We start from the raw sequence: 21,394 nt of genomic DNA on the forward strand, positions 1-21,394 counted from the left end.
CTTAATGCAATGTGTTTCCTTCTGGAGCATCAGTGAGCGTTTGAACCTTCTATATAGTTGCATATGAACCCCTCAGTTGTCCTCAGTGTGAAAATATGGTTCTCAAAATCATGCAACCATTGTTGGAAAGAATTCAAATACAAAAAATGCTGAAAAAACAAATAATTTTTGGGACCTAAAGTATTTTTCTGAAGAACACTGGGCAGTTTAACTGTTTTGGACAAACAAGGAACTCACAAACTATTACTTAAAAAAAAAAGCTCAGGTAACAACACGGTATTAAAAGTCATGCATATGTAAACTTTTGAATGAGGTCATTTTTATAAATTCAACTGTTATTTTCCCTTGTGGACTACATGTAAACGTCTTTAATGTGAAATATCTTCTTTAGGTCAGTACTAAATAAAAAATAACATGCATTTTGCATGATCTCTCTTATTTTGGTAAAATAATTAACATCTTGCAGATTCTGCAAGGTGTATGCAAACTTTTGACCTCAACTGTACATGTCAGAGCAAACACTTAAGTACATACATGAATAATAGTCTCTAAAAAGAGCTGAGTTTTAAACATTTCCCTTAACAGGCAATAGCACCATTTCCTCTTCACCTGCCTGTGTTTCCTGTTTAAAGCTGAACTATTATAGGCTGAACAGTCTTCCCACCCTCTTCACAGACAACTGTTCTCAGCTAGTGACTTTTTACCTGATTTGACACCTCAAGTCTATTCTATTTTAATCTCTGCAGTCATGGCTAAATCGTCCCCAACTCAACTGAATTCATGAGACTAAAACCAAGTTCACACCTTGAGCAGAGTCGAAACAAGAGGTGTGAAGTCATTTAAACAGAGCTGTTATGCAAGTCTTTTGAAATGTAAAGTTTCAACATACTATTCTGAACCAGCTTTGAAGGCTTCGTATTTTTAAAAATATTTTCAAATAAAGTACAAACTGGACATATCCTGCTTTAAAAAAAGAACTGTTCAAAAGTCCAATTTAAGTCAAAGCAATGTTCCACTTACCAACCACCATGATATTAAATTCAAAGCCAGCCTTCATGGTTTTGCGTCTCATCTGGTCCAACACTGCCTCAATGCCGACATATCCGAATAGATCTCTGCCCTTGATAATGCCTTGCATGTCAGATTCACTGAGGCATGGCAGAGGATGTTCTATCTCCACCACTCTCTCCTCCACTTCCCTCTCCTCCATGACCTCCTTCTCCTCCTCCATCCGGACAGGTGGCTCCAGATCCAGGCCCTGCTCCTGTGCTGTTTCTGCCAAGAGAGAGACCCACAAGTGTTAACATTCTGGAACCTCTCAGGAAACCCTTAAACAAATGTTATGCTACACAGGGAGTTTTTTTCTTTAGAAAAGTCTCTATCCTAAATGAGTCACTGCAGTTTGTGGCTGAGGCGCTTTGGCAATTCAACTGTGCATATCACGGTTAACCTTCTGAAACCTAAAAATTACAAACAAGACACGAAGGAACTTTGGCAATGTGCAAGGCATTAAAGGAGTAGTTCACTTATAAAATAAAAATGTACAGATAATGTACTCACCCCCCTTGTCATCCAAGATGTTCATGTCTTTCTTTCTTCAGTTGGAAAGAAATGATGTTTTTTGAGGAAAACATTTCAGGATATAGTGCACTTCTATAGTGACCCTGAGTTTGAACTTCCTTGAACTTAGAGTATGTCGAAAAACTCCTATCTCATTTTCTTCTCAAACTTCAAAATCGCCTACATGGCTGTTTTACTTTTTTTTGTAAAGGGCGTTTGACCTTCTTTGGATGTTCACTTTGTAAACACTGGGTCGGTGCATCTGCAGTGATGTAGGAAGATTTTGAATTTAAGATGGGAGTTTTTCGACATACCCTAACTCACTTGAACCGGAATACACAGGAGTTGATGTACAGTAGAACTAAACAAGAGGTTAAAAAGTACATAATTTTTTTTTTTTTTTTTTAGAAAATAAACAACCGCTTCGCTAGATAAGACTCTTCTTCCTCGACTGGGATCATTTACAGCCCTTTGAAGCAGCATTTAAACTGCATTTTGGAAGTTCAAACTCAGGGGCACCATAGAAGTCCATTATAAGGAGAGAAATCCTAAAATGTTTTCTTCAAAAAACAATTTCTTTACGACTAAAAAAAAAGAAAGACACGAACATCTTGGATGACAAGGGGGTATCTGTACATTTTTGTTCTGAAAGTGAACTACTCCTTTAAATTAAATCACATTTAAATGTAAATAAAATAATTTATTTTTAGCTATTTTTTTTTACATTTCAGATTTGAGTTTTTAAGCTTTTCATCTAATACTTACATTTAGGTTAGCTTATTTCAATTAACAAAAATATGTTAAGTTTTAATTAATGATATCAAAACTGTTTAAATTATTTTTATAATTATTATTCTTTTGAAAAAATTGTAGAAAATCCAAAGCAGAAAAAGCCCTGGACCAGGTTAGGAAAGGTTTCTTCAACCATTTTTGCACTGAGATTCTATTTTGTAGACATTTATCTAGCACCCACGTTTCCTGACATGTTTTGCGCTAGCATAATGCACAATTCACCTCTGCAATTAATTTGAGGAAAAGATGTTCATTTTTTGCCTGGCTTGTTTATGAGCCAGAGAGCTGTGCGCTGTGAGCATGCTCAGAGCATGCAGGTTGAGATTAATACACATTATGATGACTGACAGGAGGCAAATGTAGGTGAGGCACAGATCGATTCAGATGGGGAATTGAAATAATGAGGACGAAGAATTGAGAATTGTCTATAATTGTGCTTCCATCCTAGGCTGAAATGAGGCATTAGATTTATTTGTTAACGCCTGATATGTGGGTCAGGAAGAGGTTGATTTTATCTTAAGGTTTACTCTGCATTCACAAAATGGAAATGGATATGTAAAGTACCCCCAATGTGCATTGAACTTTACGCAGCATAGTGTCAGCAGCGATAAAAACAGCAACCTAGAGCAGAAATGGGTTTGCTGCTGGAGCGTCAGTTTGTTCAGCTCAATTGAGTTCACTCGCGAGAGCGGCCAACACAGAGACAGCAGTTCACACGGCACTGGTTAACTACTGAGGCACGGACACCTGTCAGCTGGCTCGGCTGGAGGATGCCCCATCTGACTTAGTGAGCGCAGCAGCGGCAGGGGGTGGATAGTGTTACTGGGCTAATGATTTTTTCTTATCCCTGTACTCTACGTTGTACCAGTACCATCTTGAAACAGCTCTGTTTTATAAGAGGATTGGTAACAATCCCCCTGATAACCTCTAAAGTTGTGCTGGTGGAGACAATACTACAGCCACGTTGATAAAAACAGTCAAAATCATAGTTCAGAAGATAGCTGCTCAGCACTGGGCAAAATTCAGAATTTAAGGAAAAACTTGTTCTTGTAAATGTGAATATGAATTGTATTAGCCACACCAACAGGATGTTGAATTAATCTTATGAAGTAAATTCATTACATACAGTAAAACTGTATTTACAGTTGAGGTCAAAAGTTTACATACACCTTGCAGAATCTGCAAAGTGTTCATTATTTCACCAAAATAAGAGGGATCATACAAAATTCATGTTATTTTTTTTATTTATTACTGACCTGAATAAGATATTTCAAGATGTTTACATATAGTCCACAAGAGAAAATAATAGCTGAATAGTTAAAAGTTTACATACACTTGATTCTTGATACTTAATACTCAAATTCTTTGGTTTTTCAGCATTTTTGTGTATTTGAACCCTTTCCAAAAATGACTGTATAATTTTGAGATCCATCTGAGGTACTTATATGCATATATTACAGAAGTTTCAAACACTCAATGATGCTTCAGAAGGAGAGCCGGGGGTGTAAACTTTTGAAGGATGTGTAGCCTTAATTTTTTTATTTTGCCTAAATATATATATATTTTTTTTCATTTAGTACTACCCTTCAGAAGCTACAGAAGATACTAACAGGTTCCCCAGAAGACAAAATAAGTTAAATTTACTCTGATATTTAAATTCAAATGCTCACTGATGCTCCAGAAGGAAACATGATGCATGAAGACATTTTGTCTTCTGGGGAACATGTAAGTATCTTCTGTAACTTCTGAAGGATAGTACTTAATGAAAAAAAATAATAATTTAGGCAAAATAAGAAAAATGGACACATCCTTTACACCCCCCCACATTTCACTAAACTGAAACTAACCTGATTTTCAGCGCTGATAGTGAGGGGCTGCTTCATTCCACTTGCATGTATTTTTTCCGTCATGAAGAGTCGCAGGGTAAAGTGCATCATCACTACAACACTGCCTTAATGGCATTTGGTTCTGGCTTTTGTTCACACAGCGCTCATTCCCGTAATTTTCCGGAATCAGCGCGCATTGTGAAAGGGGCTTTACTAAAGCAACAGTTATGTAGCTTACTGCACTCAGTGTTTGAAAAAGAAAAAAAAAACATTAATGATCATTCTGAAATATCCTGTTGAGTATCAGCAGGCTAGGCTCTCTCTATGGCTCTGGGCTTGGCTACAACGATACATGACCGTAGTTAACTGTGGTTGGCCTGGCTGTGCGTCACTCAGAAAACAACAGGCCAATCAGAAGAGTGAATATTAATTAGATGGGCCAAAATCGACCTGTTTTTGACAGAGCTCCTAAAAAAGGAGCTGTAAAAATATATTGAGATGGATTTTGGCACTTATATCGCAAATATATATTCTTAAGGACATCAACAACTAAAATAAACCTCCAGAAATGTGTACAATATGGGACCTTTAATGCTTCGTGTTTCCTTCTGGAGCATCAGTGAGCGTTTGAACCTTCTCTAATAGTCAGTTGTCCTCGGTGTGAAAAGTTGGATGTCAAAATCATACAGTCATTGTTGGAAAGGGTTTAAATACACAAAAATGCTGAAAAACCAAAGATTTGTGGGACCTGAAGGATTTTTCCAAAGAACAGTGAGCAGTTTAACTGTTCAGGACAAACAAAGGACTCATGACCAAACAATTGATTTATCACTAAGCAAAAAACAGCTGTGGATCATTCAGGTAACAACACAGTATTGAGAAACAAGTGTTGTTTGGGTCAGTCAGGGAAGAAACGTGATAAACCGCGAAACCGTAAGATTCCTAAAAAAAAAAAAAAATACAGATTTTTGGTCAAGCCGCCCAGCACTAACTGCACAATATCTAGCAGCCGACTTGACGCTTGTGGGAATGAAGAGTATTAAATGTAATCATATCAGAAGATCTACAATACAACAAGGGATCAATCTCAAATATGAGAAGACAAGCTATATTACCCTGCCAAGGCCACAGCTGCTTTCACACCCACATACAAAATGTGCATGTGTGTGTTAAAATCAGCTCATTTGTGTATGAAAACATGGGAGTGTAAAACGATCCCCAGGAAATGCCTAGTCGGCTCTAATTTATTATGCATTGTTAATGGCAGTGACTGTGAGCTGCACCCAGCATGACACTCTGATTGCTTCATATACATGAGTGTGTCACATTAACTGGTCAACAAAATGTCATTAACACAAGTATGCAAAGTACACCATAACAATAGAATTTATCTTAAAGGGATAGTTCACGCCAAAATAAAAATTCTGTCATTTATTCACCCTCATGTTGTTCCAAACCTGTATGAGTTTCACACAGATAGGTCAATATAAGAATGCTACAACTGTTCTTGGCCATACAATGAAAATTATTAGGTTTCACAATGGCAGAATTTTCATTTTTGGGTTGAACTACACTATTTACCGTTTACAACTAATGTGATTCTATGATCGTCCACCTCAGACACAAATGAACGCCTTGTTAAGTTTCTTGATATCAGTATTTTCTTAGAACACGAACACAAAGTGTTGATACGTTGTTGCCAGAGGCTGCAAAGATTTTTTTTTTTTTCACAACTACTAAAGACTTTCTCATGCTTTGACTTTGGCCTGGTCCCAACCCTGAGTCTTGCTGAGTCACACTGTCCAATTATATCAGCTTAAGAATTGAAACATTGTATGGCACATGCAGAAGCTGATTAATGTTCATTTCAATGAGTGAGGAACTATGTGCAGGAAATCAGCATGCAGCCTGTGCTGCGTTTGATCAGCTGAGGCAACCTTTGTGAACTGAGGAGCTGTCTGCTGGTCCAGATGAATTAATCAGCTAAAAATATACCCTACGTCCTCCGTCCACCAAAATGGAACTAATCCTGGGCTTCTTATTCCCTAACTGGCATTACATTCAAGTGATCCATACACGCAACCTAAGCAAGACTGCACTGACTTGAGGCAATGCAAGTGAAATTCTGACTTTGAACTTTGTGTAATTTGAAATGTACATGTTGTCACTGTTGAACGCATAAAGTTTGACTCTTGTAAGAAGCAAAACTTACGCAAAAGCGAGAGGAGACAGCCCGACTGTGGATTGACAGATTTATTTATTTGATGCTGTCTGAAAATTGCCAGCACTCTAATAGAAGCTGACAAACACAGCCATGCTTGGAGATAGAGAGGGTAGACACAATGTCTTCCAAGGCTTGAGAAAAGCAAACAAAGTGAGAGAAAAGGGCTAGAAAGTAGGAACGAAGTTGGAACTTTTTAATAAAAACCTTGCATATTGTGTTTAAACAAAAGCAGACCTGTCCCCGGGTTTGCTCAGTGTCTGTTCTTGTTCTTTAATAAAACTGTTCACAGATGTGGCCCATCTTCACTTGACATGACCAAGAAACACAGCAGCACACAGCGAGCAAACACAAATCACTCTTACTTAGTACAAAGCATCTCAGATATCATCCAAAACAGTTTTTTGTATTCTTTTTCCTCATAACCCCCCCACTAAGGTCTAAGTATTCATTTATTGGCACCAAACCATAAATGTACTCATTCAGTTTGATACTGGTTTGAGTCAGAGACCTAGATGTGTCAAACTAAACTTAAAACTTTTACAAACCTCCCTAAAAGCAATTTTCAAATATTATTTAAGGCCTATATATAAAGCGAGACAAAATGGTAAATGTCAAATGATCTACAACTATATGTGTGGTGTAAACACACCAATGCCCAATGTGGCCATGAACTGACCTTTGGCAGGAAACTGGTAAATAGACCCACAAAACACATCTACTTTTATAATGTGTCACATACGTTTTCCCCAGAGCATCACAAAGCCGTAAAAGCTGTAAAAGTAAGAATGTAGAGCTAAATGAGCACCCGTTTTACACTTTAAAGATCTTCAGTTCTGTTGTGCTAACTGCTAAATGCTAACATCTGATCTACAGCTCAAAATAATGGAAGTTGCACCCCATTGTTTTGTCTCATAACCTCTTCCCATATGGGAAATATCATCATAATATAAATTTGAATGACTATAAACCACAGCAATATCTCTGAGAAATACATTGTGCTTGGCAGATGAATGAAAGAGAGCGAAAAAGAGAAGTATCAATAGCGCATGTTAATATGAAGCATTGATCATGGCTATAAACGTTTCTGAGGCCTGTGTTGTCTTTCATGTGGCTCTGCTCAAATTTTAAACAGTTTGGCTTAATTTAGCCACAACTTTCTGTAGCTAGCAATGGAGAATGGTATTTACTGCCATACACTAGCTGATAGCTAATTTAATGGCAATTACAAAGTTACACGGCAGTAATCTAATTAAAATGCTGGAAAGCCTCAACACAAAATGCTCAAACTAATCAGTCCCAGGATCAAGCCAGTGAAAAAAAAACGTACATCTGAACCTCATCATGGCACCATTTTGAAATCTTGTGCTCTCTGTGTCAACTTCCTGTTTATTTTCATCACAATTTAGTAAAACTTCAAAAGTTTACTTTTAAAATGTTGCAGCACACAAGAGGAAACAGCTCAAAATGGTTTCATATGAGAGAGTCAGCATTTCATTAAGCTTGCTGCAAATGGCAAACAAGCCTGTTGCATCTTGAAAAAGGGGTAACCAATAACCAAAACCAAGCTTCGAACATCAGAGCGTGTCAACCCTCAATTCCTTCCTGCTTGAATATATCTCAGATGACAAAAATAGAGCAAAACAAGCCAACTTTGAAGACATCATTTTAGAAAAAGTGTCTTCTCGGGCAGCCGTGTGACTCTCCCTCCCCCCTTTTGGCACTGTTGAAGTGCTCCATTGCTTTTGGTTCCATTGTTATCAGAGGGGCAGTGAAGCTGAGACACACGCAAAGCCCATGGGATAAAAAAAAGAAGATTCTTACCTTCTCTCATTCACAAAGCTCTGTCCACACCACTCTGCCCACTGAAGAACCAGCGGCCCAAGCCTGAGAGTCCGCAAGTGTGATGTACCTCAAGACTTGTCTCCCTAAAATTCTGCTTTGTGCTCTGTGTAACTGCCCATGCACTTCTCCCCCTCTCTCAGTGTCTCTCTCCCTCACTATGGAGAAAGAGCGCAGGGGTAACGGCTAAAGCTGCTCACGCTCATTCACATGCAGATCGCCAAGAAGCTTCCACTAATCCAAAAGAGGACTTCTCCCATCCACCCCTCCTCCCTGCATCTCTCTACTGCCTCTCTCAAACTCATTTGCACACGAGTGGGGCTGCTGTCAGTCGGCCGGCCTGGGCTCCCCTGCTGACCACACAATGAGGAAAATACGTAATTGACCCATAAAATCAATTAGGAGAAATTTTAGTGCTTCTTTGAATAGTCGGCATCCGCAAACTCGCTCATCTGAGAGAAAAAGAAAAGCAAATCGCAGTTACTCGTTCAGTGCAAATGTCTGCGCTGGTAATAAGTGCCGCCTGTGCTGTCATGCTGGGCTGTTTGGGCTGTGGATTGCTGTTAAAAGACGTGGTAATGGTCAATCAGACGTGAGTGGTTTTTATACTGACAAAGAGTGTAGATCAGCATTTACAGAAAAGCAGCACTGGAGTTTAAGTGCATGGATACATATTATTATCGCACAGCAAGCCTGATATCACCAGATAAAAACATTGATATGTATTCAATTGAACAGTTATAATTTCATCTGCTCCTCAAAACTATACACCTTCAAAGCTGCTTGTCAAAACTAGACAGGTTTTAATAAAATGGATATAATGGAGAAACCTGTGTGAGTTTAAAAGGACAGTTTACCCTCATGTTGTTCCAAACCTGTAAGTCCTTCGTTTATCTTCTAAACACAAATTATATATTTTTGATGAAATCCGAGAGCTTTCTGACCCCGCATAGACAGCAACGGTACTACAACTTTCAAGGCCTAGAAGGGTGGTAAGGACATTGTTAAAATAGTGGTTCAAACTGAATTGTATTTTGAATAAAGTCATTATTTTTGCTTTCTTTGTGCACAAAAAGTATTCTCATAGCTTCATAACATTACAGTTGAAACACTTATGTCACATTGACTATTTTAACAATGTCCGTATTACCTTTCCTGGCCTTGAACGTGTCAGTTGTGTTGCTGTCTATGCAGGGTCTAAAAGCTCTCGGATTTCAACAATATCTTAATTTGTGTTCCAAAGATGAACAGGTCTTAGGGTTTGGAACGACATGAGGGTGACTAATTAATGACAGAATTTTCATTTTTGGGTGAACTGTCCCTTTAAGATGGCATTTATTTATAATCCAGTTGGTTCTTTACCAGTGAGACTTTATCATTGAGTCAGTGTGATTAATTTGAAAAGAAAATAATGCAATAAATGAATCATTTAGGCCAAATGTTAGTTAGAGCAAACGATTCACTAAAAAAAAAAGACTCAAAAGAATGATTTGTTAATCCCTACTTCTCAAATCTAGGGCATATGGCAAGATTTTCAGTAAATGACTACAATTCTGGTATTTTTCCTGTCTCGGATTTCATCAAAAATATGATAATTTGTGTGCCGCAGATCTTACGGGTTTGGAACGAGTAATTAATGACAGAATTTTCATTTTTGTGGGAACTATCCTTTTAGGCTGTCATTTATTTCTAATCCAGTTGATTTTTAACAAGTGCGACCTTATCATTAAGAGAGTAGGATGAATTTAAGAAGAAAATTATGCAATAAATGAATCATTTAGACCAAATACTAACTGGAGCAAACGATTCACTGAAACGATGATTTGTTGATCCCTGCTTCTCAAATCTAAGGCATATTGCAAGATTTTCAGTAAATGACTAAACTTCTGGTCTTTTTCCTCTCTCGGATTTCATCAAAAATATCTTAATTTGTGTTCCGAACATGATTGAAAGTCTTACGGTTTTGGAACGACCCAAGGGTGAGTAATTAATGACAGAATTTACATTTTTGTGGGAACTATCCCTTTAAGCTGTCATTTATTTAGAATGCAGTAGACGTTTAACAAGTGCAACCTTATCATTGAGTCAGTGGGATGAATTTAAGAAAAAAATTATGTAATAAATGAATCATTAAGGCCAAATATGAACTGGAGCAAACGATTCACTAAAACGATTATTCGTTGATCCCTACTTCTCAAATCTATGGCATGTTGCAAGATTTTTAGTAAATGACTAAAATTCTGGTCTTTTTCCTCTCTCAGATTTCATCAAAAATATCTTAATTTGTGTTCCTAAGATGAATGATAGTCTTACAGATTTGGAACGACACAAGGGTGAGTAATTGATGACAGAATTAAAATTTTTCGATAAACTATCCCTTTAAGCTGTCATTTATTTATAACACAGTAGACTTTTAACAAGTGCGATCTTATCATTGAGTCAGTGGGATGGATTTAAGAAGAAAATTATGCAATTAATGAATCATTTAGGCCAAATATGAACTGGAGCAAACGATTGACTAAAACGATTATTCGTTGATCCCTACTTCTCAAATCTATGGCATATGGCAAGATTTTTAGTAAATGACTAAAATTCTGGTCTTTTCAAAATATCTTAATTTGTGTTTCGAAGATGAACGAAGGTCTTACGGGTTTAAAACAACACAAGGGTGAGTAATTAATGACAGAATTTTATTTTTTTCGGTAAACTATCCCTTTAAACTGTCATTTATTTATAATGCAGTAGACTTTTAACAAGTGCAACCTTATTATTGAGTCAGTGGGATGAATTTTAGAAGAAAATTATGTAATAAATGAATCATTTAGGCCAAATATGAACTGGAGCAAACGATTCACTAATACGATTCTCAAATCTATGGCATATGGCAAGATTTTTAATAAATGACTAAAATTCTGGTCTTTTCAAAATATCTTAATTTGTGTTCCAAAGATGAACGAAGGTCTTACAGGTTTGGAACAACACAAGGGTGAGTAATTAATGACAGAATTTTAATTTTTCGGTCAGCCATCCCTTTAAGCTGTCATTTATGACTCAAAAGAATGATTCGCTAATCCCTACTTCTCAAATCTAGGGCATATGGCAAGATTTTCAGTAAATTACTGAAAAAAAAAAACTATCGTATGGTTTGAAATGTAGTGTTTAGAAAACTTTTAAGATACTTTTGTGATCATTTTTTAGCTTGACAGCCTCTGGCTGTACTGATCACTGTACTGAAAAGAGTGGCCAGATACTCGTAATAAATTAACCTTCGCGTTTTAATGAGGAAAGAATCACACAGGTTTGAAACAACATGAGTGAATAATGACAGAATTTTCATTTTTGGGTAACTGTCCCTTTAAGGACTCCCCTCCAGTGGTGAAGCATCTCTGCACAGTTTCACTGAGGAAGTGTGTTTTTCTCACTCTCGAACTGTCACTCTGACTTATCACACAATCTGAGTGTTTAGTCTTTATGCTCTCCATAAAATGAAGTCCACCTCATATAAATTAAAGTCAAGGAGACCGCTGAATACATCCATGTAAGGATGGGCCTTTTTCAAAACAGCTAGTCACTAGAAAGCGCGAAAGTGCCTGTGAGTGAAAGAGAATATGTGTGTGTGTTCAGGTCAATCCCATGCTGAGACGCTGCAAGGATGGTTTTCTGTTTGAATCACAATAATGTTCCTTTGTTTGACACTCAATAGATGGCTGATGTATCATAGTGAGGCCCCAAAACAACACACTCACGCTTCCACTCACCAACGACTAAACCACAACATGTACATACAGCACCCCCAGCTCAATACAACAGATAAATATTGCAAACTACAACTCGTTGCATTCAAATGACAGCTAGTTAGCAGATTACACAAACCAGAGACATTCCAGAAGAGAGATTGGTATAGTAAAATATTAACAGAAATCAGTCTTTTACCTTAGCAGATAAGTAGGATCCTGGAGTAGTTGCCAGGCCCCATGTGCTGTCAAGAGAGTGAATTGCGAACTGCTCAGGATGTCAGTTACGAGAATGTGTGAGTCTAACGTGTGTGTGTCTGTGTGTGTGAGGGTGTGTCGTAGCATAACCACAGACAGCACTCCGAGGGTGATGCATTTCCTTGCCTTTGGGCCTCTCTCTTCCTGGTTGTATTTTAACTAGTTTTATGCCACACAAAAGAAAAGCAGTTTCTCCAGCTCTGTTATCACCATGGTTACCTAAATAAGAGTGTTTCTCAAGAGTGGGATGGATGTTTATCCATTTTCCTTATGTCATCAGCGCAAGTCTCTGTTAAAATCCCACCCTTGAGATACGAGGGAATGGCTTTCACAATCCCAGACAGGTAAAGCAGAAAAATGGAAATGCAATCCTGGTGAATAGAATACAATCTGCTGGGGTGCGTGAATGGAAATCCGGTACGAAATGAACTAAGAGAAGCTGTGGAAGCTTCTAGTAAAAGAGCAAATTCCCATTCTAGAGTGTCTATCCTCACACACACACACACACACACACACACACACACACACACACACACACACACACACACACACACATATACACTTGTGCCTGCAGCATATCACCACAGCGCATCTCTGCTGTTTTGGGAATTCTCTCTTCACCGCTGACAGGAAAAAGCATTTTGATTAATGTGGCAATCGGAAAATGACCTTTGCATGCGGCGAGAGCTGTCTATTTTACATTCAATATTTAATCATTTGATAAAGTATAGAACAAGCCCAATGACAGCAATTCATCACTTTCATCTAAAAGCTTTTCGCAAAGCTCCGAGCCACATGCAGGGTCTGTATGCTCCGCTGCGTCTACAGCTAATTAACTGACTGAGGTTTGTTAATGGAGTTTCCTACAAAGTGCTCTCCACTGCCACATCGTTCTGGTCATTCCAGGTCATTATCTGATGACTAATGCATCTTCTCTTCTTCGAATCCACACACTCTGGAAATCTTTGTTTGATAAGATACACATTACAATAATTCTGAGTCACTGCATGACAGGGATTGATATGAACATACACAATTGTTTAGCACTTGTCTTACTTACCGGGATAGTTCACCCAAAACAATTTACTCACACTCACGTTGTTCCAAACCTGTATGACTATCATTCCTCTGAGCGTTTTTGAAGATATTTTGACCATATAACGAAATGGGGTCCAACACAACACTGTATGTAACAACATGAGAGTGAGTATTTAATAACAATTTTAAAACATTTAGTGGTACAACCATAGAGGTTAACTAAACAGAGGCGTTCATTTCTACGGATGTTGACATGGTTGAGTAAAAAGGCGAGAGAGGAAGAGGAAGAGAGGGGGAGGAAGTATGCGTTTGCTGTGCCACAAGGGACAGTGAATTGCCACTAAATGTCTCTATTACCGCTCCTCTTTAATTAAAAGCACATGTACGCACAGACGCTGTCAGTTCATTCATACTGTTGCCAGGGTAACCTCCCCAAAGAGACTGAAAGTATCAGGTTACTACGGAGAGCTGTTGCCACACACCGTGAGAAAGCTGCTGGTTCTTCACTCCAGCTTTGCTTGTGTGGGATTCAAGGGGTTAATTCAATTAACGCATCTTAACCTCATCCTAATCCAAGCATACTTAAAAAGACATGGCAGACGGAAGAGAAGGATTCCTGAAGTCTGACCCCATCCTCTGGTGCGTTCTCAGTGCCTTCCACACATGGTGGGAGGGACAGGTGAGGACAGAGCAGGAGGACAGTGGCAAACTGCCGGACATCTGTTAGAGCAGCTTCTAAACTGAGCTGATGCACAGCTGGAGTTTCTGCTGCGATTTACCAGAAGAGAAAAGTATTACAGAGCAACAAGATTCTACTGAATGTGAACTAGGCCCTTTAAAAGTTCTTATAGTTTACATCTATTCTAAGTACATGTAATGCAATTAAAAGTAATTTCTGGATTCAAAGCTTTTCTTGATACTACACAAAGCATACGGTGTATATTCACTGTAATGTTGCGTATTATATATAGATATATGTTAGATGAGTCATGTTTACTACTAATGTATATCTAAAATAAAACAACAACAACTCAACCTCCAACTCACTGGTTTGAATAATGGACTAGTCAGACCCCTTAACAATCTGGCTTGTATTACTTACTATACAAATCACTCGACAAACTAATTAAACTAAACTAACTAGCTCACTAACAAATCAACTAAATACAAAACAACTGGCTAACTAAACATCAAAATGACTAACAAACAAACTAAATAACTAAACTAACAAACTAACTTGTTAACTAACAAACAAAGTACAAACCAACTGACTAGACAACAAACTGACTAATCAACAAACTAAACTAGCTCACTAACAAACCAAATACAAACCGACTAACTAAATATCAAACTAATTAACCAAACTAAACAACTAAACTAGGTAACTAACAAACCAACTAAATACAAACCAACTGACGAACTAAACATCAAACTGACTAACCAACAAACTAAACTAAACTAACTAACAAACCAACTAAGTACAAACCAACTGACTATCTAAACATCAAACTGACTAACCAACAAACTAAACTAACCAGCTCACTAAAAAAACACTAAACTAAACAAACTAGCTTACTAACAAACCAACTAAATACAAACCAACTGACTAACTAAACATCAAACTGACTAAGTAAACATCAAACTGACTAACCAACAAACTAAACTAAACTAACTAGCTCACTAACAAACCAACTAAATAAAAACCAACTGACGAACTAAACATCAAACTGACTAACCAACAAACTAAACTAAACTAACTAGCTAACTAACTAACTAACAAACCAACTAAGTACAAACCAACTGACTAACTAAACATCAAACTGACTAACTGACTAGCTCACTAAAAACACTAAACTAAACTAACTATCTTACTAACTGTCATGATGCAGGCAGGAACACACGAACAACGACGTAAATAAAAGACGTAAATTTAATAAATCCAACGGAATACAGGCAGACACAGGAACACCAGGGGAAAACATCCATATAACATTAAAGACCGACAAGAATACAGGGGAAACACACACCTTATAAACACACAGACTAATTACACAGACAGGTGCAGACAATGACGGAGAAACCAAAACACTCAGAACAGCGGGGAAAATGGGAAAAACCAAACAAGAAAGTCCGGGGGTGTGACATTACCTCCCCCTCCCGGAAGGCACGTCCTCGTGCCGACAAACAGACAAAGGAAACAGAACAAAAGTCTTTGGAGGGGGCTTAGGTGGAGGACGGACTCCCGGGAGGAGGGCACAAGATGGAGTCCAGGGTGGTGACGGAGGGAGGAGCCAAGGATGTGACAGGAATGGGCTGGAGCAGGAGGAGCCAGGTGGGACCCAGAACGCAGCCAAGATGTATTCCCACGGTGGAGCCGATGGAGGGAGGAGCCATGGTGGAGGAAGGGCTGACGACTCCAAGGGGCCGACCGGAGGCGGAGCAGGTGGTGGGAGAGCCCGAGGCGGAGACGGAAAGCCGATGATCTTGGGTGACACCGCGGATCCGGAGGGCCAAGGCGGAACCCAAGGCTCTGGCGACCAAGGCGGAGATGGAGATCCGGAGATCCGCAGCGGAGCCGGAGCGACAGAGGACCGAGGCTGTGCCCGCGGGAGGGAGGAGGTCCACAGAGCCGGTGGGACGGCGCGACGAGGCACAGCCGGAGGAGTAGAGTCCAGAGGCGAAGGTGGGGCGACGACTGACCAGGGCGGAGCCGGAGGAACGATGGTGCCCGGTGGAGCTGGTGGATCGACGGGCGACGGCGGAGACGAGGGAGCAGAGAGCCGGGGTGGAGCCGCAGGGTCGGAGGGCCGAGGCGGAGTCCAGGACTCTGAGGCTGGAGGCGATGGTGAGGGATCCTCCAACCATGACACCGATGGAGACTGGCAGACCCGCGGCGAACCCACCGCACAGATGGTGGGCTGAGGGTGAGCAAGGGGACTGACAGAAGACAGCGGGGATTCATGAAGGCTGGGCGGAACCAGCGGAGATTCAGGACTAGGCAGATGAGGGAGGGTGGGTGGGAAATCCAGGCAGATAGGTATTTCCATGACACAGTCCATAACATCCCCATAATCTTGTTCCAGCTCACCCTCAGTGATGGTGCAGTGGGCGGGGCTCTCTACCGCCCCTTCTTGCTCGACGCAGCACTCCACCGTCGCAGATGTAGTGGCCGGCTCTCGCACCTGGTCCGGAGTGGCACTGACGAGATAGTCCTGGGAACAGGCGGGAAACGAAGGTCTGTTTCTCGCCAGTGTCCACTCCACAAACGCGGCGAAATCCGCTCGAGGGCCGTCCTCGGACGACGGCGCTCTGCACGACGCATTGAGGCTAGCATCATAGAACGTACAGAGCGCGTCGTCCGGGTAGCTGGTGGTGTTAGCTACGAGCTGGAACATCAACGTGTATCCCTCGAGCAGTAAATCCCCCTGCTTCAGCCGGAGGAGGATGAGTTCAGGACGGAGGAAGGAATCCATGGGGGAAAACACTACGGAAACAAAAAGACTGAAAAACTGAACGATAAACAAAACGGGGTGGAATACGCAAAAAAAACTGTTTCGGTCGGTCTTTCTGTCACGATGCAGGCAGGAACACACGAACAACGACGTAAATAAAAGACGTATATTTAATAAATCCAACGGAATACAGGCAGACACAGGAACACCAGGGGAAACATCCATATAACATTAAAGACCGACAAGAATACAGGGGAAACACACACCTTATAAACACACAGACTAATTACACAGACAGGTGCAGACAATGACGGAGAAACCAAAACACTCAGAACAGCGGGGAAAATGGGAAAAACCAAACAAGAAAGTCCGGGGGTGTGACACTAACAAACCAACTAACTAAACATCAAGCTGATTAACCAACAAACTAAACTAACTAGCTTACTAACAAACCAACTAAATACAAATTAACTGATTACCTAAACATCAAACAGATTAACCAAAAAATAAACTAAACCAACTAGCTCACTAAAAAAAACAAATAAATATAAACCAACCTATTAACTAAACATCAAACTGACTAACCAACAAAATAATCTAAACTAACTAGTTCACTAACAAACCAACTAAATCCAAACAGACTAACTAAATATCAAACTGATTAACCAACAAACTAAACCAAACTAAACTAGCTAGCTTACTAATAAGCAAACTAAATACAAACCAACTGACTAACTAAACATCAAACTGATTAACCATCAAACTAAACTAACTAGCTCACTAACAAACCAACTAAAAATAACCAACCTAACTGAACATCAAACTGACTAACTAACTATCTAAACTAAATAAACAGCTCACTAACAAACCAACTAAATATAAACCAACTGAATAACTAAACATTAAACTGACTAACCAACAAACTAAACAACTAACTTAAACTAACTAGCTAACTAACAAACAAAATAAGCAAAAACCTGTTAAATACCTAAACATCAAATGCAACAATGAACTATGCAACAAATCAACCAACTAACTAACTAACTAACTAACTACAACTAACTAATAAACTGGTTTGAATCAATAATCAATAAAGCGACTGGACAGACCTCTTAAAGCTCTGTCTTGGATTACTAACTAATTAGAACTAAACTAGTTTAAAACATGGATTGGTCAGACAGTTTATTAATCTAGTTTAGAATATTAGTTACCTAAATACAAAAACACAATTAACTGATTAAACATCTGACTAACTAACCAACTAATTTAAACTAAACAAACTACCTAACTAAGACTAATACATACCATATCTGTCTACAAAAATATAGTAAGTATAGTATAGTTAGTCTATAAAAGTAAAATTAAGTGAAAAAGACATCAGTGATCAGAATGGAGGCTGTCATTGTCTGACAGTCACCTGTTACAATACACACCTCCGCATCATACTGCTTTGAGGTAAACAAACACTTCCAAGTAACAGCCGGTGATTAAAGCTTAACCAGGATGACAAAATCAACCTACCATCAACAGTGCACAAAGAGCTGAGTCGTGTCCTGCCCTGACAGCTGCTGCTCCTGAGAGGGCACGATTTCCAAAAGTAGCAAAAACGATTACATACAGTATAAGCACACCGACACACACAACCACCCACACACACTTCTCTTTTTTTACTTTCTATTTTGCACTTTGCATTAACCGTTCACTCATGGATTCTTGCCAAGAGGAAGAAAAACACACACACATGATCAGCAAACATTTTCATATTCTCTCCCTCTGTATTTGTGGTTATGTCATTGCCTGTAATAGTATTAGCTGTGTTATCATACTTCAGTCATTATAAATAGTTCAAACATACCCAGTGACATTCAGCAAACCATTAATAAACAAATTAATAAATTAATAAAGGTGTCTTTATAATTATTATATTAACTATGGATTGCCTGTTCCCTTAAGTAACCTAATCTAATTCACTTTGATAATATAATAGCTGCCTCTTTAGCACTGGTTTAAGATGGTACACTATGTTAGTATTACAAGCAGGGCTTAAAAACGAAAAAAAAATCCATTCGGTTCACTCCGAGCAGAATCGATATTATAACGTTTCTGTTCTTGCGTTCCTCATTAAACAATACGTTCCGAGAACGGTTTTCTAGAAAAAATACCGGTTAATAACGTTATTTTATTACACGGCGCGATAGATAGATAGATAGATAGATAGATAGATAGATAGATAGATAGATAGATAGATAGATAGATAGATAGATAGATAGATAGATAGATAGATAGATAGATAGATAGTGTGTGCCTTTTAATAACATGTTTGGCATTATGTTTACAAATGATTCAACCAAATTCCGTGTTCGTGTCATCTGAACTTCTTGTCTTTAAAACCGAAAGTAAACGAGTTCACCTGAAGGCCGTAACTAGGGTTTGAAAATTGAGGTCCGAAGTAAGGTTGAGAAACACCGCTTTAATTAATGTTTTTTTGATGACTTAACGTTGACTAAAGAGCATGAGACGTCTTCCTGCTGGCCAGTAACGGTAACGTTATTTGTCATAGTAGCCTATTTCATTCTGTAACAAACAGATTTGTATTATGCTATTGTTTTTGATAGTGTTATACATTTCTTTCAGATATTAACGATGATCGCTGCGTTTGTCTTACCGATTGTGTTATCTTCCTGTCAGCAATTAAATTACAGATTGTCTAAAAGATTTTTTTTATGAATGTACAATGTTGCCGGATATTGCTACGAAAAACAAGCAATTACAAAAATAAAGAAAAAGATATCCGAAATAAGTTCAAATCTTGTGTTTTGTAAATAAGATTAATATATCAGTAACACTAACGTTCAACTTTCCACTTTATAAACGTCCCAAAGTGTCACAATAAATTGGAAAAATGAGTCAAAATACACGTATAATAGGTGGATCTGGCAACAAACGGAGGCTGCACACGCGCTCTCACTCAACGCGCTCTCAAGCCCCGTTCACTGCGCTACCTTCTCGCATCAACATGAATTGCAAACACTCATGTGATATGAGGTGGTTTAAACGGCTAAATAATCATTCAGAGAGCTTGGCATTTTATTTTTGAATATACAAAAATGACCGAGGTCCAGACCTCGGTGACCTCATAGCTGGCTACGGCATATTCCTTACCTAATATAGCCAATTATAGGCTATTTTCACTCAAACAAAACTCAAACTCCAGATAGTTATGCTTTTACATTTAATGCATAAAAGCAAAAGAAAACGTAATGCATAATTTTAACTACAAGTTTTAATTAGGCTACAATAACTTAAACCTAAACATACCTTTGCACATGAAACAGCCAGGTGCTTGGTAACCTTAAGCTCGTCGCATCAGAAAGGGCTCTGCTTATGTCTGCTTCGCGGGCATTTTACGGTGTATGCGTCACCGTCGCATTTGCGCACACAATTTGAATTCATGTTTTTGGTCTGCCAAATTGATATAATAAAGAGAACGATAAAAATACCGTTATTAACCGGTTAATTTGGAATTTCTGTTTCCGTTTCTGTTCAGAACGATTAAAATTGATTTTGTTTTCGTTTTTGTTTTTGTTCCTGTTCAATGTCAATTGTTTTCGGTTTTCGTTTTCGTTCCTTGAACCGGTTCAGAGCCCTGATTACAAGGGCTAAGCATGTTTTCACAACATATGTAGCTCTACTGAGTCCTGTTTCATTTTCAGGGCAGGATGCAGTTGTTCTTCGGAAGGGACGACTCTTCCAGGAAGCCGTGTCATGCTGTCCAAGAGGAAATCACCTTTACCCCCTCCCCCTCATCCGGGCTGGGGAAAATGTGGGTCCAGAAGGCTTAGAACTTTGACCTTCTACACTAGATCTAAAACACAATGTTGCAGGATTCATGGATAAAAAAAATTGCATTGTGATTTGATGGGCTTTAGATTCATTTAAGGTGCCCTCTGGAATTTTTGCAACACATGAAGCAAATTAATACACATAAAAATGTGCCAAATCAGTAGCCTAACATAGGTAGTTTTTTATATATATATATATATATATATATATATATATATATATTTTTTTTTTTTTTTTTTTTTTACATGGAGCAGGTTGAAGGATGAAATCACATGACCAACATGACCCTACTCCTTTTTGTCCAATTACTCCTTCAGTTATTGGACCTGCTTGATGAATTAATCAATCACTACCGAGTGCATAAAGTGTTGAAAAAACAAAGAACACTGTTAACAATTATTTTATATAAATATCCAGGAAATCTACAAATGTGGAAGTGGTCTGAAAAGGGAAGTTTAACAGACATTCTTTTTTTCTTCATGTGAAATCTGAAATCCAGGAACAGGAATGTATTTATCAATGCTGTTCTTGTTAACTAAAACTATTACAAAAAATCAGTAAGTGAAATAAAACTGAGAACAATATTGGTAACACTTTATTTTAAGGTGAAGTGTTACACATTACATGTACTTACTATTTTAATAACAATTAATTATGCGTAATTACACACAGGTAATTCTAAGCCAAACCCTAATCATATAGTAAGTACACGTAGATAATTAATATTACTCAGTGCTTAAATGTATAATTACACTGTAACAAGGACACCTTAAAATAAACCATGTAACCAAAATATTAATACAAAAGGAAAAATAAAACATAATACAA

The 21,394-nt window shown here is 38.5% G+C and overlaps 1 protein-coding gene across 4 annotated transcripts in view; it reads right to left on the reverse strand.

The window, feature by feature from the left end:
- Positions 1 to 21,394, reverse strand: part of septin12 (septin 12) — an 87,151-nt gene that overhangs the window by 26,455 nt on the left and 39,302 nt on the right. The window contains exons 1-2 of one of the 4 annotated variants that reach the window (XM_073841078.1): positions 18,245 to 18,371; positions 1,021 to 1,275 (exon numbers count right to left, since the gene is read on the reverse strand). In XM_073841078.1, coding sequence (XP_073697179.1) covers positions 1,021 to 1,231 — 211 coding nt within the window. In that variant the 5' untranslated portion in view covers positions 1,232 to 1,275; positions 18,245 to 18,371. Of the gene's footprint in view, positions 1 to 1,020; positions 1,276 to 8,223; positions 8,401 to 12,174; positions 12,316 to 18,244; positions 18,372 to 21,394 lie in introns of those variants that run through there. The other 3 variants (XM_073841071.1, XM_073841063.1, XM_073841055.1) reach the window with 3 other exon arrangements.

The sequence above is a fragment of the Garra rufa genome, chromosome 1 (assembly GCF_049309525.1).
Source record: "Garra rufa chromosome 1, GarRuf1.0, whole genome shotgun sequence".
Taxonomy (NCBI): domain Eukaryota; kingdom Metazoa; phylum Chordata; class Actinopteri; order Cypriniformes; family Cyprinidae; genus Garra; species Garra rufa.